We start from the raw sequence: 14,521 nt of genomic DNA on the forward strand, positions 1-14,521 counted from the left end.
GCGGCTAATGTTATGCAAAGGAGATCAATGATTCCATTCACGATGCCGTAGACGAGGAGCTTCATGTGTCTCTCCAACACTCGGCTACACTCAGCAAATGTCGTTGTATTGTGCTAGGCGGGCCTATGGAAAGATGTCGACTTCAGGGAGCTATTCATTTTTGGGAGCATGATTTCACAGCGTCCTTCAAGTCCTTCATGGATAAATTCGTTTTTTAGGCCATCTGGTTCATCTCAAACCTAGGGAAGGGCACTTTAGTTTCCACATAGCAATTCAGCTCTGAGGGTTAAAATATCTGCGACATCAGCTCTTTCCTATTTTCTACAATCCATGGTCACTAGCTACTTATGCCGCATAAACACATAGCACAAATGCGGAAAAAACAGATATTTTTCGTGCATCAATCTCCATACCCTGCACTTCTCTTGGCCAGCTTCAACAAAGTTGGAAAGACAGGAGTTCCAAATCCTGTTACCGGATCCCAACCTTTTTTTGCTGCAAAGCCTTCAACCTGACATCCCACGGCACTGCCTGAGATAATATCTGTGAAGCCTTTGTAGCCTTTGGAATATAGCCAAGGGTTTAGGAATCCCAGCGTCGATTTGCCGCTTTCAAGGAGTGCGTCGTTCACCAATGCTAGGATTCCAGCCATCAATGGAGTCGATGCACTTGTCCCCGAAATAACACCCTCGGTTCCATTCCACACATACGCGAAGTATTGGCCTTGTGCTGCTATATCGGGGTAAGCTCTGCCGGCTTTGTTATAGAGACCATTATATAATCCACCTAGTCCTTTGACGTAATCCTTGACAACGTCTTTTTGATAAGCTGGAGTGCTAAAATAATTTGAGAAACCACCTCCTGATGAGTATATTTCTCTGAACGATCCGTCTGGCCTGACGGTCCCTGGGCGGAAAGCGACTACTTCTGGTTCGAATTCATGTGTTGCACCAACAGTTGTAACATAAGGACATCCGCCGGGAAAAATTGGGATAAACATTTTGGTGTTCTTTCCGTCGTTGCTATAGCATGTGGAATTCAATCCAACACCCCGATCGCCGCTCGCGAAGAGCACAGAAACACCTCGAGCTCCCAATTGCGCGAACTGCTTGCACACTCTTTCTGCGTAAGCTTGAGGAACAGTCTGCTCGTCATCTCCGTAGGATGTACTGATAACTTGTGGGATGAGTCTTTGTCCAAGAATGTAATTTAACCATACAAGATATGGTTCATTCGTGTTAGTTGGTGTATTGAGATCAGGGATAAAAGGTGGGCTTCCACCGGTACTGTATGATATTGGCGCCAAATGACTGATTCCAATGATAGCTTGAACGTCAAGATTCGCTTCTTGAGAAGTTCCCTTTGCGGCTTGAGCTATACTCAGTGGGCCATCTTGAGTAGGGCCATCGGCGATACTGTATTGTGGGAATTTTGCTGCAGCATCCACGTCACAAGGTCGGTATTTTGCCAGGAATTTGGCAGTGTCAGGTCTGATTGGTATCTCACCAAGGTAATTGGTAAATCCAACGCCGTTCTCTTTGCCGGCTTGAGGGCGGTAACCTTTGGTGGAATAAATTGTTTCGAAACACTGAGGTGTAACTGAAGATACGTTGCACACGGCTGAAATATCCGAATTTTTTGGAGGGGTATACGACGGACTCGTCCACGGCTCTAGGTGCAAGTATTCGGTTCCTTGACCTTTAAGTCTCATGAAACTTGTCGTTGGTTGAATTGCATCAATGTGGTCATGCAAATGTATCGGGAGCGACCATTCTGGAGTTCTGACAATTCGATCTCCATCCTCATGCTGGTAGATTCTGTACCTCGTTCTCAGGAGTCGCTCGGCAGCCGAGACTGGTAATGAAACAGACAACCAATCTCGTCCAACGCTATATGTGATAGTATCAATCCCATGATCGGCGAGCCATTCATGGACAAGTTCATCAGATGTCTTACTGGGTTTCACCAGATTGTTGACATCATCGACGCTGAGATGGTTTCCATATCTAGGATGCTCGGGATTTGAGACTAGAGATTGGATGTTACTAGGGTACCAACTTGTCTCAACGAGGGATACTGGTATACCTTCGTAGAGATGACGCTCTAACTCCTCAAAGTTACCTTGCTTTATCCCGATATTCAGATTAATGATAGAATCCTTCGGAGCATCTTCGCCCTCCGTCCAGCCACGCGGTATGAAGTGCGACTCTTTCACAGAATAGATTTTCCCCGGGATGATCGGGTTGCTGGTGGTAGATCCGAAGAAGATGGCGTATAAGAGAAGCGCAATGATGTACATTTTCAGGTTTAGAAACAAAACGTGATCGAACGTCAATCAACGAGACCAGTACTTTGAATCGTTCAGTTAAGCAGTCACCAGAAGTCAGCACATATCAATTGACGATACTTCGTGGGGAATAAGGAAGGAAAGTTGAAGAGGGGGAGCCAAACACAAGTGTGGATAATGATCTCGCTGCTGTCTTCAGAGCTGCTTTTGATTGGTTCTTGTGATTTGCAGCATGTATTCGTCGACGCTGTCACACCTTCTCTTTTTAATTCTACACATTAGCCTATTGTCATAGGTTGGGCACTGGGAGTAATGTCGCAATGTGTAACGCCAAATTATCATCATGTTACCTCAACCAATTAAACATGTACATCGGATGAATTTGGTCAGTACCTTAGTGCCTGGTGAACAATCATTTTGAAATTAAATGGAAGTTTTTGGCGAGACTTCAATCGACAAACAACGGGAATGTGATTTATACACGGCTTAATTTCGTAAAACAGATTGAACTTAGCAAATGCTTTAAAATCTCCAACAAAAAAGAATAACACCAAAATTAGATTCCATGAGCCTAAAGAAGCTTGACAGTCTGTAGTTTGACTTGGAATCGTTGAATTGCTATCGCGATTCATGCTACTTCTTCTCGAATCAAAAGCGACTCATTTATAATGAATTGATTGCTCCTCTCTTCTTTTGATCAAAGGGTTCACTCTTAAAACAACAGGAACTGTTTAATTTAACGTCAATAGCTGTGATCTAGCGTTGTAGTACTCTATGTCTCTACTTCATCGGCAAGCAATACGTCATATCATCTCAAGAAGAGTACGTAGCATGAGTGCTATCGATTACTGCAAGGATCTCAGAAAACGGAAATGATTTTATAAGAAGATTCTTGGTAGTGGCAATCAGTAAAGTGTCGCGCACATTAATTTTACTGGATTTCAAAGTGGAGCTGAGGTGAGCAACTCTGCAATATTGAACTTGGTAAGAAGACGTGCGATGGTCATATGATAAAGCGAGATGGAATTGATGTTCGAAACCATTAAATTCATGATCGATTATCGTTGTTGAGCTCAGGAATAACAACTTAGGAAAGTCGACCTGTCGTTAACATATAAGAACCGTAAATAATGTAATGCTGTCAATACGAAGATACTGCGTTAAGGCAAGTATTTGTTTTGAAAGAGAAACAGTTTTCTGTTCCTTACAAACTCATAAAGCGTAAAGTTTCATCATCTCAAAAAATTACTTGATCTAAAACACCAATATCAATGGTCTAATTTTTAAGCAGTGTAGAGAGATGCCATGACGCGAAGTTTCAAAGGAATCTCACTTTGACATTGAGATCTTGTGTTTAATCAAGATTCATGATATCTAGAAACATGACAGATATTATAGCTCAAGTCTAATTGAAGCAAATGGAAGCTTGGGAGTACTTGGCAGTCCTGGCTTACCTAGGTACTTGGCCAACTCTCGTCATGGACAGATTAAGCACGAGAAGCACCCACCATGAACCTGGAATCTTGTTTCTTAACCACAATCAGTTGAACAACACCAGGTGTGAAGGACTTGGCAAAAGCTTATCGTAATGTTTTTCGAACAGCTATAAACTTGTAACTGACCTGGAAAAGTGAATGACTGGATACAGAAGCTTCAAAAACACGTCTTACAAACTTTGATTTATCGGCATGTAAGTAGCTCAATGAAAAAGCTGCTTAGCAGGTTTTGCAATCCCCCCAGACGGTACCGTAAGCTTACCATGAGACTCCGCCTCATTATTGTCGTAATTACCGTCTATTGCAGCAATCGCAAGATACCGCATTTCGCTTCTTCGGATCTTACAGTTTCCGTCAACACAGTCTGGTAAGCTCTTCTATATGCTCGCCTGAATCTTATGGGAAGAAAACTTCCGACCTTCAGATGCTGACGACATTGGTGAGCTTCTCAGTTGCAGTGTGAGCCTGAATGTTAACTTTTGCAACGAAAATCGCCCTACAAAGAGAACATACGATAGATATCCTAGGACTCGAAAAATCACGCAAAACTGAAACGATAGGAAGCTCCAAGGAATGGTGCACAATCAGGTTCGTCAATCATCTGTACCACGACCAATAATACCCCGCCGATATGCGATTGAACATGCAATGCTTACGAGCCGAAAGAAACAAGCATTCTTACAAAGTGCCGTGAATAGGTTGTCCCCTGCGGCAATCTGCAAATCACGATTGCGGGAACTCATGCAGGCACCCTGGTGGTGGAGGCTGAGCTGAGCGGTTGCCGTACGTACGCGTGTGTATTTACGGATGGGGAATTCCTGTCAGAAAAGGGAGAGCCGAATTCCTGAGATGCTGTTGATTTAAAGTTTGAGGATATCTTTTGTTGCGATATATGAACATACAGTGTGCAACAGCAAAGGTCAAGACTTGTAGTGGATGTAAAGGACTCGCTTGTGCTTTCGCGACGACTGCACCTTCCATCTGGCCACCCTTTCCCGTTTGCGCATTCCACAACACCATTTATCCTCATCACCATAACTATCGCAATGATGTTGGCAATAAACGTTTTTGGAAGTGTCGTGGCACTCTTAGGTCCGTATATCAATTTTTCGAGGAGAATTCAATTGATCAACTTTTATCCCCGCATTATGCTAACGTCCCCCCTTTAACAGCCCCACTCGTCTCCTCTCTAGCGGTCTTCGAAGCTCCAGTCACGAACGGGCCAGTTTATAGCGTAGGCATCCCGTCCACCTCTGCGATATCAACATCGCAACAAGGAAGTCTTTACTTCTCCATTACCGCGCCCACAAGTTATCAATGGGTTGGATTGGGAATTGGCGCACGCATGGCGCAAGCTACAATCTTCGTGATGTATGCTGATGGGAATGGAAATATCACACTCAGCGGAAGAGCAGGCAAAGGACATGTGATGCCACAGTTGGATACCACCTTGATGGAGGGGGTTACGCTGCTCTCCGGTAGCGGTATAGTCGACGGGAAAATGATCGCGAATGTCAAGTGTCAGTAATAAAGGGTCGGAATGTAAGTTCTCGAAAGCTGATCAACACACAGGTACTACTTGCAAGTTGTCATCGGATAAGACATCGAACGCGGCCCCTTGGATCGCAGCTTGGAATCAAGGGTCAGCGTTGAATACGGCCAACCTTGGGGCGTCAATCAATCAACATAGTGACGAGTCGTACGCTCAGTTCAATTTTGATCTCAGCAAAGCTGCACTTGCTTCAGATTCCAATCCCTTCGTTGCGGCTGCCGTAAATAATCCTTCGACAACAGACAGTTCTGGAAACAGTCCCACGTCGCTAAGTAATGTCGCATCTGGCCCTACAGCAACTTCCACTCCCGTATCCAATTCAGGCCCTGATACCAGCTCCGCGACGAGCTCGACCATCACAAATGATGGCAGTGCTGAAAAATCCGAGAATTACCAAAAGGCGCACGGGATTATCATGGGACTTGTGGTAACCACTTTCTTGCCCGCGGGCGCAATCTTCGTTCGATTACATGGTCACGCTTGGATCCACGCCGGTATCCAGTTGCTGTCTTTGGTCTGTATGATTGTCGGACTTGGACTTGGTATAGAGCTCGCCAAGCTAGAGGATCTTCTTTTCAATAACACGCATTCCATTTTTGGTGTTGCGGTTGTTGCATTGTTCCTTGTCCAACCACTTCTCGGGCTTGTACATCATTTCATGTTCCGGAAGACTCAATCAAGGAATATGTTCTCGCATATTCATGTATGGTATGGTCGTGCCTTGATGATACTTGCTGTCGTCAATGGAGGGCTTGGCCTGCAGCTCGCCGACAACAGTACAGGTGGTACAATTGCGTATTCGGTCATCGCAGGTGTATTTGGAGCCGGATATATTGCGTCAGTGCTAGTCAAGAGAAAAGGCAAGCCGTTAACGATGGGCAAGTTAGGAAAGGGAGGAGAGCAGTTCTCCTCTCAAGATTCTAGAGATCAGGTAGCGCATTGAGTACGAGGTATCCTTAGTTCTTATTTAATTTTAGGAAGGCAAACGTTTGTTTCCAGTCTAATTACTTGTGCCTTTCTTTCTAATCCCCAAGGACTTTCTGATCAGCTTCGTTTCGGTTTGAAGAAACAATTTATCTCGCGTGAGCCCTCGAATTGAAGAGGCTGTGGAAACGAACAAAATTTGCGTTGTAAGCAGAAGGATAGAGTGAAGCATTTACGTCAGATGGTGGCGAATGTGAATGGCTTTTTGGTTGGCATTAAGAAGATAGAAGTTGATGAAAGAGTGTCATCCTGACACCCATTGTACAGAGGACGATAATTGTAAAGTAGACACGAAGCTTGGCTTGGGAATAGGATCGGAAACGAGATCAGTCCGTGCACATAATTAGCTTTAGCACACCCCACAGTCACGTGTATGGAGGGAAGCACCCCGCGATTAGCGGTGAATGACGGCAGAAAATAAAAAAACCCACAAAACTTTTTTTGTGAAAGAAAGTTTTTGGAACAGTTTTTGCAAGCTAAATACCTAGGTAGATATTTTTTCATTGAAACAGGCAATAAATTAACTTCTAATAGAGATTGTAACTGCAGCTAATGTCTAGTTGTCTCAAACAACGCTGTCTGCAAGATGCTAGACAGACTACTTCGGAGTATGTGAATTGCAGCCAAACTTCATTTCAATGAGTCAAAGCTAAGCCATAGCGGCAATTGACGGTATGACTACGCTCTTCTCCTCTCTACAGTCATAGGAAGTAGTCATATACTTTGACGGACTCACCTGGAGCCAGCATCCACTTGAGGTTATAATGGCTTCGTGGTGGCATTCAATGAAACATTCAGGAGAGAGCATTCGCTCAAGTTCCCTTCAATAATTCCATGCTGTTCAGATACTACTATTGACCACAACGAGATGATATCTCCATCTGCAACCAGCACATGCACTTCTACGGATAGCGTAACAGATTAAACGAATACTAAAATGACATGTAACGGTGGAACTCCTACGTGGAGATCTAGACAAGTACTTGTATGAACGTGTAGCGGTGAAGAGAGGGAAGCGCCAATAAAGATGTCATATCCCCATTGAAACGGGGAGTCGGGGATAAGTACGGCCAATGCGTGTGCATCATTCTGCAAGAGGATCAACGAGGGGTTAACGGGTGGGTATTCGTCTTTGCTCCGTCGACCTCATACAGCAGCCGCTTGCACACTTAGGTCGTTGCGCTGCGGGTGCAGGATCCACATCCACCCAGATTCGAAGCTAAGCGAGAATTGTCACCTCCCAGATTATCTTTTGGCGGAGAACTTCTTCTTTTCTTCCCCTCCAACATCAACCACCACCACACCCCCAAAAGACAACGAAGTCACACTACCAAGCATCAACAGCTTCATTAACCCTTACCACTTCGTCGAGAATCATGCCGCAGGCCATCGCTGAGCTGTGAACGACCACTGCGGGCACGCTCGATCTAGGCGTGCTCGCAGTCCCTTCAGCCCACGAGACAGCATTCAATCAAATCGACCTCAACGAAGTACCAGACACGCATTGTCTACCTCCTGCAAACCGCACGAGGATCATATCGCAATCAGTCTGTTTATTACACAATCATACCGATCGAGTTGCGCTCTTCCACCGCGAGAGTGAGACTCCTTCCGCCGAAGATCCCTCAAGAGAGCCTCCTCCCCCACCTCATACCCACTCCATAGAACCTCGAAACGCTCACGCAAACCTCCTCACAATCTTAATCGAATCTCAAAGCCTCAGAAATCATATTGGCAGATACATACAGTGCTAAGCGTACAACAATCGTCACTTCATAATCCACGTTTGCGGTCCCGTCCTCACCGCCAAATTTTATTTCCAGCACCCCACCACCATACATTGAACTCAATTCACCACAAAACCCCCCAAAATGTCGCGAAACTTGCGATACAAGTCTCCCCAGACTCCCGTGCAGAAGAAGTCCCGCCGAAGCTCTCGTGCGACCGACAATTCGTCGGATGACGATTATGCTGGCGTGGATCTGATATCGGACGACGAAGAGAGCGATCCAGATGTCATACGGGTCGAGGAGCAGGCAATCATCGATTCGGAAGCGGATGACGAAGATGAAGACGATGATGATTTGCAAACTACTCCTCGGCCCCAACTCGACGACGATGCATTAGGATGGGAAGACTACGACCTAACTGCCGCGGGCATCCCCGGCGAAACATTTTTTGAGGAACATATGGCCCGCATGCATGCTCCAGATCTTGCTACAGAGGCTGCCGCATGGAATGCAACCAATAGCACCGTGTCCGAAGATATCGGTACACCAGGTCGCCGTGTCCATTTTGATCTATCTGATAGTGACGATGGCGCTGATTCTGATCAAGATGATTTCTTTCCCGACATATTTCTAGACCAGAATCGTTTAGATCCAAGCTTTCGTCGAACTATTGAGAACGACGATGACGAAGACCGTGCTGATAGTGACGATGGGTCTTGGGATTTTAACAGTGACAATGGCAAGACGCCTACAAAAGCACAGCCCGGAGACGCCGATAGCGACAGCGACGCGTCCAGTGGCTCAAGTGGCTACGAAAGTATGTAGCTAGCTTGAGAGCGTTTTTATATTTGCAAATACTGACATTCATTCCAGGTGATAGTGACGAGGGCTTGACTACTGATGAAGACTTGCCCCCTGAATCAAAATTTGCTCCTGCCAAATCGGTTCTTCGACGTGTTTCCGATGCTGCCGAAGAAGAGGAAGCAGAAGAGATCACTGTCACCCGGCGCGCTCCCCTTTCCGGTCCAAGACTCGCATCGTGGGTCCTCGATCGCAGCAAACCTTTCGCGGTGCTGGATAGCAAGGGCAAAAAGTTGATTATGTTCAAAGCGACAGCCAAGCGGCGAGTCAGCTTCAATGGCACGAGCAACGTGGTTGAATCCCAGCCAGAATCAGATCTCTTCATGGAGGAAAGTTCTCCGATGATCAGCAACTCCGGCAACATCATGCTCAGTGCCATGTATGCGCCATTGGATCATTTCGGTGGAGCCATTGGCCCACCAGAAGCATTCCACCCTTTCACGGACATTGCTGCCGACGGGACCGTCACCCATGACAGTACCTCTTCCTTTGAGGATGATGACTATGCCGACTTGTTAATGGATGGCTACTACAACATCGAAGATTTCATCAGCTTGGGTGGTGATTCATCTGATGAGGGAGAAGGCAACAACGAGAACCAAGACCCCTCTCCATCAAGCGACACGGCTGAACCTTTTTCTACTCCAGGTCGCCCTACGACTGCGACCAGCGAAGATCAACCACAAGCCCACCCCCTCTTGAATCATTTTAACAACAAAGACGTGGTTGGCTCCTTCCGACGCAATCAGACCCGACACCAGCAACTTACTCGCAATGCCGTCTCTACTGATGCACTGGCCTTCGCAGGACCGTACGGTCCTGAGAGTATTCTTCGAGGTATCAAAGGTGGTCGGCTCGAGGCTGCCAACGTGCCCATCACACCAATGCGACGCAAGAAACAGCCGTTGACAATAGGTCCCAGCAGCCCCGCCAGTCCACTTGCCAATGCTACTGCAAATGGAAAAAGGAAGTTCACAGATGATCATTTTGGACACAAGCGATCTCGAAGCGCCATCTGATTGTGGGCGTCAAATCGAAATCTTGTCACAGCTATGATACGAAGATCTTATCCTCAAGGCACGAGAACACACTCAAATATCTCATTGACGAGTGCACAAAACGATGAGGACGGCATTTCACCTCTGGCACAACAGAGTGTGTTATCCCTGGCCTCGGTAGCATGTTACATTGGAAGCTGTTGCTTTGGCTTCGAGTTTTACTGTGTATAAGCTTGACCATATCCAACACTTCACAGTCAACTCCTGCCATGATTTTCTTCCATTTATACATTTCCTTTCTTGATGTACTTTCGAGTGGACAGTATATTTTCTAGCGAGCGTCATTCAGTTTGGCTTTTGATCTACGCTTCGATGCATAAGCTTTTTATTATACTCGACTAGGTGCATGGATAGAGGCAGAAAAAAGTTTACAACTTTTCTGACATGCTAGAGAGGTGGATGTGAAGGCGGTCTGCATTTTGTAAGCTCAAGCGTTTAGGTCTGACTGAGTTGCTCATAGCTCCGGCGTTCGAGGAAGGGATAACCCGCCAGGGTGATATGCCTCGAGTGGAAATGTCTTAACTTTTGTTTAACAATCAAATAACGATTTCAATTCAATGCTTGACTTGTTTACTGAGCTATTATACAAATGTATGATGTGAAGTGAATGAAAAATCTCAGTCTAACTCCTATTCGCATGTGTGTGTTTTACCTTTTTACTCATCTAATCACGTGCGGTTGGGCTGAAAGGGCGAAAACAAACGATTAGAGCCTGAATATGTGACCTTATCTTAACTTCCAGTTGCATAACGCTACCAGTCTGTGGTTCTCTCGTGTGCTAGTTCTGTTGAAAACGAAACCCTCACGAGTAGGAATGGAATCGTTCAAAGAAGAGGACCTCGGTGACAGGCCCGATGACTGGAACGGCGAGCGCGGCTATAAACCGATCGGGGGTCTAAAGGCAAGAGATCTTTATGACACGGATCTGCAAGACACAGATCGAGGACAAGTTGGCAGAAGACGCCACTTCAGTCAAGATGAGCTTCTCGGCGGAGACTGGCTTTTCACCGTGGACAATGATCTTCCACTGGCGCTAGCCAGCAATACCGGGCTTTGGGATCAAATCCGACAGCTTCCCGCTAGTACCAAAATCTGCCCCGAATGGGCCCGCCAGGTTTCGAATTCTTTCTCAACCGCCAAAGAAGAATGTACAAGAATGGGCGGTTGATTTGGATCAGCTAAGAAAAGTTGCTGGTTCTTGTGACCTTTGCAATTTCTTTTTACAATGCTTCGGTCCAGACGGCTTTGACGGTATTGATGAAATAGAGATTCTTAGGGATTGCTCAGTGTTGAAACTTGATGAAAACAGCCAGCCTTTCCTTGTAATTCTTGCAGATCCAGGTGAGTCTATCCTTGAGTCCTGAGCGAAGCTCATTGTACACAAACAGATTCCAAAACACCAAGTTCTAAGACTCAAATTGGTTTACCTATCCTCCCAGCAGCAGGCAGTCAGAATCACTTCAGTATCATGCGTGAATGGCTCCACGCCTGTGATCACACACATCAAAACGTCGGGTGCCATTTGGATCAGACGAGCTTGCTCCCGACTAGAGTGATTGATGTTGGAGGAGATCTGAATTCTGTGCGTCTCTACTGCTCTACATATAACGAAGAAGAAAGCTACGTTGCCTTGTCCCATTACTGGGGCAGTTTTACGGGTGATCAGAGAATATCATTCTGTACGTTCACAAGGAACTTGGCTGATCGTGCCGAACGCATTGATATGTCAACACTCCCAAAGACCTTCCGAGACGCGATACGAGTTACGCGCGAACTTGGACAACGATACATCTGGATTGACTCACTTTGTATAATTCAGGACGATTTAGACGACTGGCGGCGAGAAGCCAGTACAATGGAACGCGTGTACAGTATGGCATATTTCACCATTGCAGCCACATCTGCCGCCGACTCTTCGCAGGGCTTTCTGAACCCGCGAAAACAGAGGGATTTTGTGAAGATTGAGAAGCCTCCGTCACCGCCACCTTCTCCGCCAACCCCCTTCAATCGACGTGATCCATTTGCCGGGATTAGAGAGTCGCTTATTTACAGGCCAAGGTATAAGCTTATACAACCACTGGGGATGGGATTTGGAAAGCCCCACCAAGACAGGCTCCGCAGGAAGTGAAACAGTTTCCGCTGTATATCTGTCAGCACATCGACAGATTTACAGAGGATGTAGAAGAGAGCATACTAAACTCTCGAGGCTGGGTGTTCCAAGAGAGAGCTTTATCTCGGCACATCTTACACTTTTCGTCCACCCAGACATATTGGGAATGCGGTATCGGTGTACACTGCGAAACACTTACGCTCATGTACAAGTATGTATCTCAAAGCCCCCCCCCAAGTGAAACAGCGCTCTACTCTTGCGGTCTTGCTGTTTCCATATTACCATGCTTTTGAAGCTTATCTAACTCACCTGCCAAATCCAGTTCAGAGAGCCACATACTTGGTGACCACCAATTCCCAGCCTCCGCAGACCAGCGAATCCACAGCCAAAAGCTCGATTTCCTACAGTCCATTTCCGCCAAATACATGAAACGGGCATTCACTCAGCCGAGTGACCGGGCCATTGCATATGCTGGTCTTGAAAAACGACTTGCAAAGGCTTTCACCTCAGCTTCTCACTATGGTATCATTGACAGATTTCTTCACCGCGGTCTGCTCTGGTTGCGCAAGACAGATAGGACACTGACAAGAACAATACCCGGCTATGGTGTTTTTCAGCAGAACATCACTCTATCTTGGTCGTGGTTGGCGTATGAAGGTGATATAGAGCCTTTGTCAATTGGTTTTGAGAGCGTCGCCTGGAGTAAAAGTTTGCATTTCCAAAATGGGAAGGGGCTTCAGTGCGTTGTGAGAGAGTTTGAAAATTGTGATATTGTACGTGAGGGAGATGAATATGCAGTTTTTAGTAATGATTGCAACGAGGAGGAAAGTGAGGGCTCTAATGGTACAGAGAGTGATAGCGAGGTTAGTGATGATGATTCGTATAAGCCCGCTCCCCACCGCAGTTGGCTCCGATTTGATGTGGATGCCTCTGATATCGGGTTGCTCAAGTGTGTGGTCGTTGGCAGGAAAGTTGACTCCCATATGAGTGGGTTTCAAGAGGACTGCTATATTATCGTCTTAAAGCGAAATGGCTGTGACAGAATGTTTGCGAAGGTAGGAGCTGGATGTGTTCACTCCAAATTCATTTCTTGGGATGAACCAGGCACCCCGGCAAGCATTATTTGAAAGCTTGACACATCAATAGCTTTTCCACAGAATGCAGTGAACTGTTCTTATCACTGCTCGTTAACTCATACCAATATCTCATCTTGTTTTTAAGGTTATCATTTAAGCGAAATTGCTTTAGCGAAGCCCCCTACTATACTGACCTCAAAGGGCGACAGTCTCGCAACTAATGTAACCTCTTCGGGTGCAAATAGTCCGCATTTGCCTTTCATAATGAGTTATTATTACCGAACGCATTTTCATTCCATGGAAAAAAAAGTTTCATCTTGTTAAAAAAACGTTGTAACTTTAATTAACTCTAGTCAACTAGTCTATTTTGCACAACGCTCGCTTCTTGTTGACCCGCGCAAGTATTCCCATGACCACATTTGCGAAGCCTTCAATACATTCTAATCTTTTAAGCGGTCATTAACGTTAAACCCTATGAGGAGATATATAAGCTCGATTAAATTGAAAGCGAAAGGCCCGATTGGCTCAGACCTAGGAGACCGATGTAATTCTCCCCTTCTATCTTTCATCAACTCTACATCTTGTCAAAACTAGTACCTATTACACGCAGTTTTCATCAAACAGATTCTCTAACAGGCCAATCCGAATCCTCCAAACATGAAATTCACAAGCGTTATCTTGTCGCTGGTCGGCTTTTCGGCTGTTACCACCGCAACTCCCTTACATCAACTGACTCCAAAAGACTTGCCATATCCTCTCAGTTCATCTCCTCTCGAAGGTCCCGTCGGCTCATTGGAGGAATGGAACAAGTCTCAGCAGAAGCGCGCTTCGACCACTGTTGAAAAGCGTAACAAGGTGGTATGTACACAACCAGCTAGTAATAAAGATAATCTACTAAGTCGATCCCAGATCCCGCAGCTCTGTCTCCAAAACATCGGACAGAAATGGGATTTTGCCAATCACTTCTGCGCCAGACTCGCTCATGACGATCTCCTCCGCAATCCAAATGGTGTAGCTCACGTTGATGCGAGGAGCTGCCAGAAAATTGCATGTTTTGGTAATCCTGGCGTCGGTATCTTTCTGTGCAATGATGTAAGAAATTCGAATCCCCTTTTTGATGCCATACTAATTTGTCTTCGAGAACGCTTACGCCATCGCACCACGCATTGGATATCTCGCCGAATATGCAGACACGATTATTGAGAAGTGCAATTGGCACGAGAAGAAACATAATGTCGATCTTACGTCCGGCCAGATGTTTGATAGGGATAATTATAATGTGGTGGTTCGTGGAGGGGAAAAATGTGAGGGGTTTTTCGATACTATTCCCTGCCCTAATAACGTTGATTATGGTCAATAAGCTGTCT

The 14,521-nt window shown here is 45.9% G+C and overlaps 4 protein-coding genes across 4 annotated transcripts; 3 read left to right on the forward strand and 1 right to left on the reverse strand.

Annotated features, from left to right (window-relative positions):
• Positions 1-400: 400 nt before the first annotated feature.
• GLAREA_08649 (Subtilisin-like protein) lies at positions 401-2,299 on the reverse strand (the record flags this gene model as incomplete). Its single annotated transcript, XM_008077610.1, has 1 exon — positions 401-2,299. The coding sequence occupies one exon, from the start codon at positions 2,297-2,299 to the stop codon at positions 401-403; it is 1,899 nt and encodes a 632-aa protein (XP_008075801.1).
• Positions 2,300-4,829: 2,530 nt separating this feature from the next.
• On the forward strand, positions 4,830-6,278 carry GLAREA_08650 (CBD9-like protein; the record flags this gene model as incomplete). The annotated part of the gene is made up of 3 exons (XM_008077611.1): positions 4,830-4,875; positions 4,956-5,303; positions 5,356-6,278. The coding sequence occupies 3 exons, from the start codon at positions 4,830-4,832 to the stop codon at positions 6,276-6,278; spliced, it is 1,317 nt and encodes a 438-aa protein (XP_008075802.1).
• Positions 6,279-8,190: 1,912 nt separating this feature from the next.
• GLAREA_08651 (uncharacterized protein) lies at positions 8,191-9,929 on the forward strand (the record flags this gene model as incomplete). The annotated part of the gene is made up of 2 exons (XM_008077612.1): positions 8,191-8,866; positions 8,923-9,929. The coding sequence occupies 2 exons, from the start codon at positions 8,191-8,193 to the stop codon at positions 9,927-9,929; spliced, it is 1,683 nt and encodes a 560-aa protein (XP_008075803.1).
• Positions 9,930-10,782: 853 nt separating this feature from the next.
• On the forward strand, positions 10,783-14,514 carry GLAREA_08652 (uncharacterized protein; the record flags this gene model as incomplete). The annotated part of the gene is made up of 7 exons (XM_008077613.1): positions 10,783-11,116; positions 11,208-11,309; positions 11,357-12,026; positions 12,401-13,133; positions 13,791-14,012; positions 14,064-14,246; positions 14,296-14,514. The coding sequence occupies 7 exons, from the start codon at positions 10,783-10,785 to the stop codon at positions 14,512-14,514; spliced, it is 2,463 nt and encodes an 820-aa protein (XP_008075804.1).
• Positions 14,515-14,521: the final 7 nt, after the last annotated feature.

This window comes from Glarea lozoyensis, assembly GCF_000409485.1.
Source record: "Glarea lozoyensis ATCC 20868 chromosome Unknown GLAREA1, whole genome shotgun sequence".
NCBI classification, from domain to species: domain Eukaryota; kingdom Fungi; phylum Ascomycota; class Leotiomycetes; order Helotiales; family Helotiaceae; genus Glarea; species Glarea lozoyensis.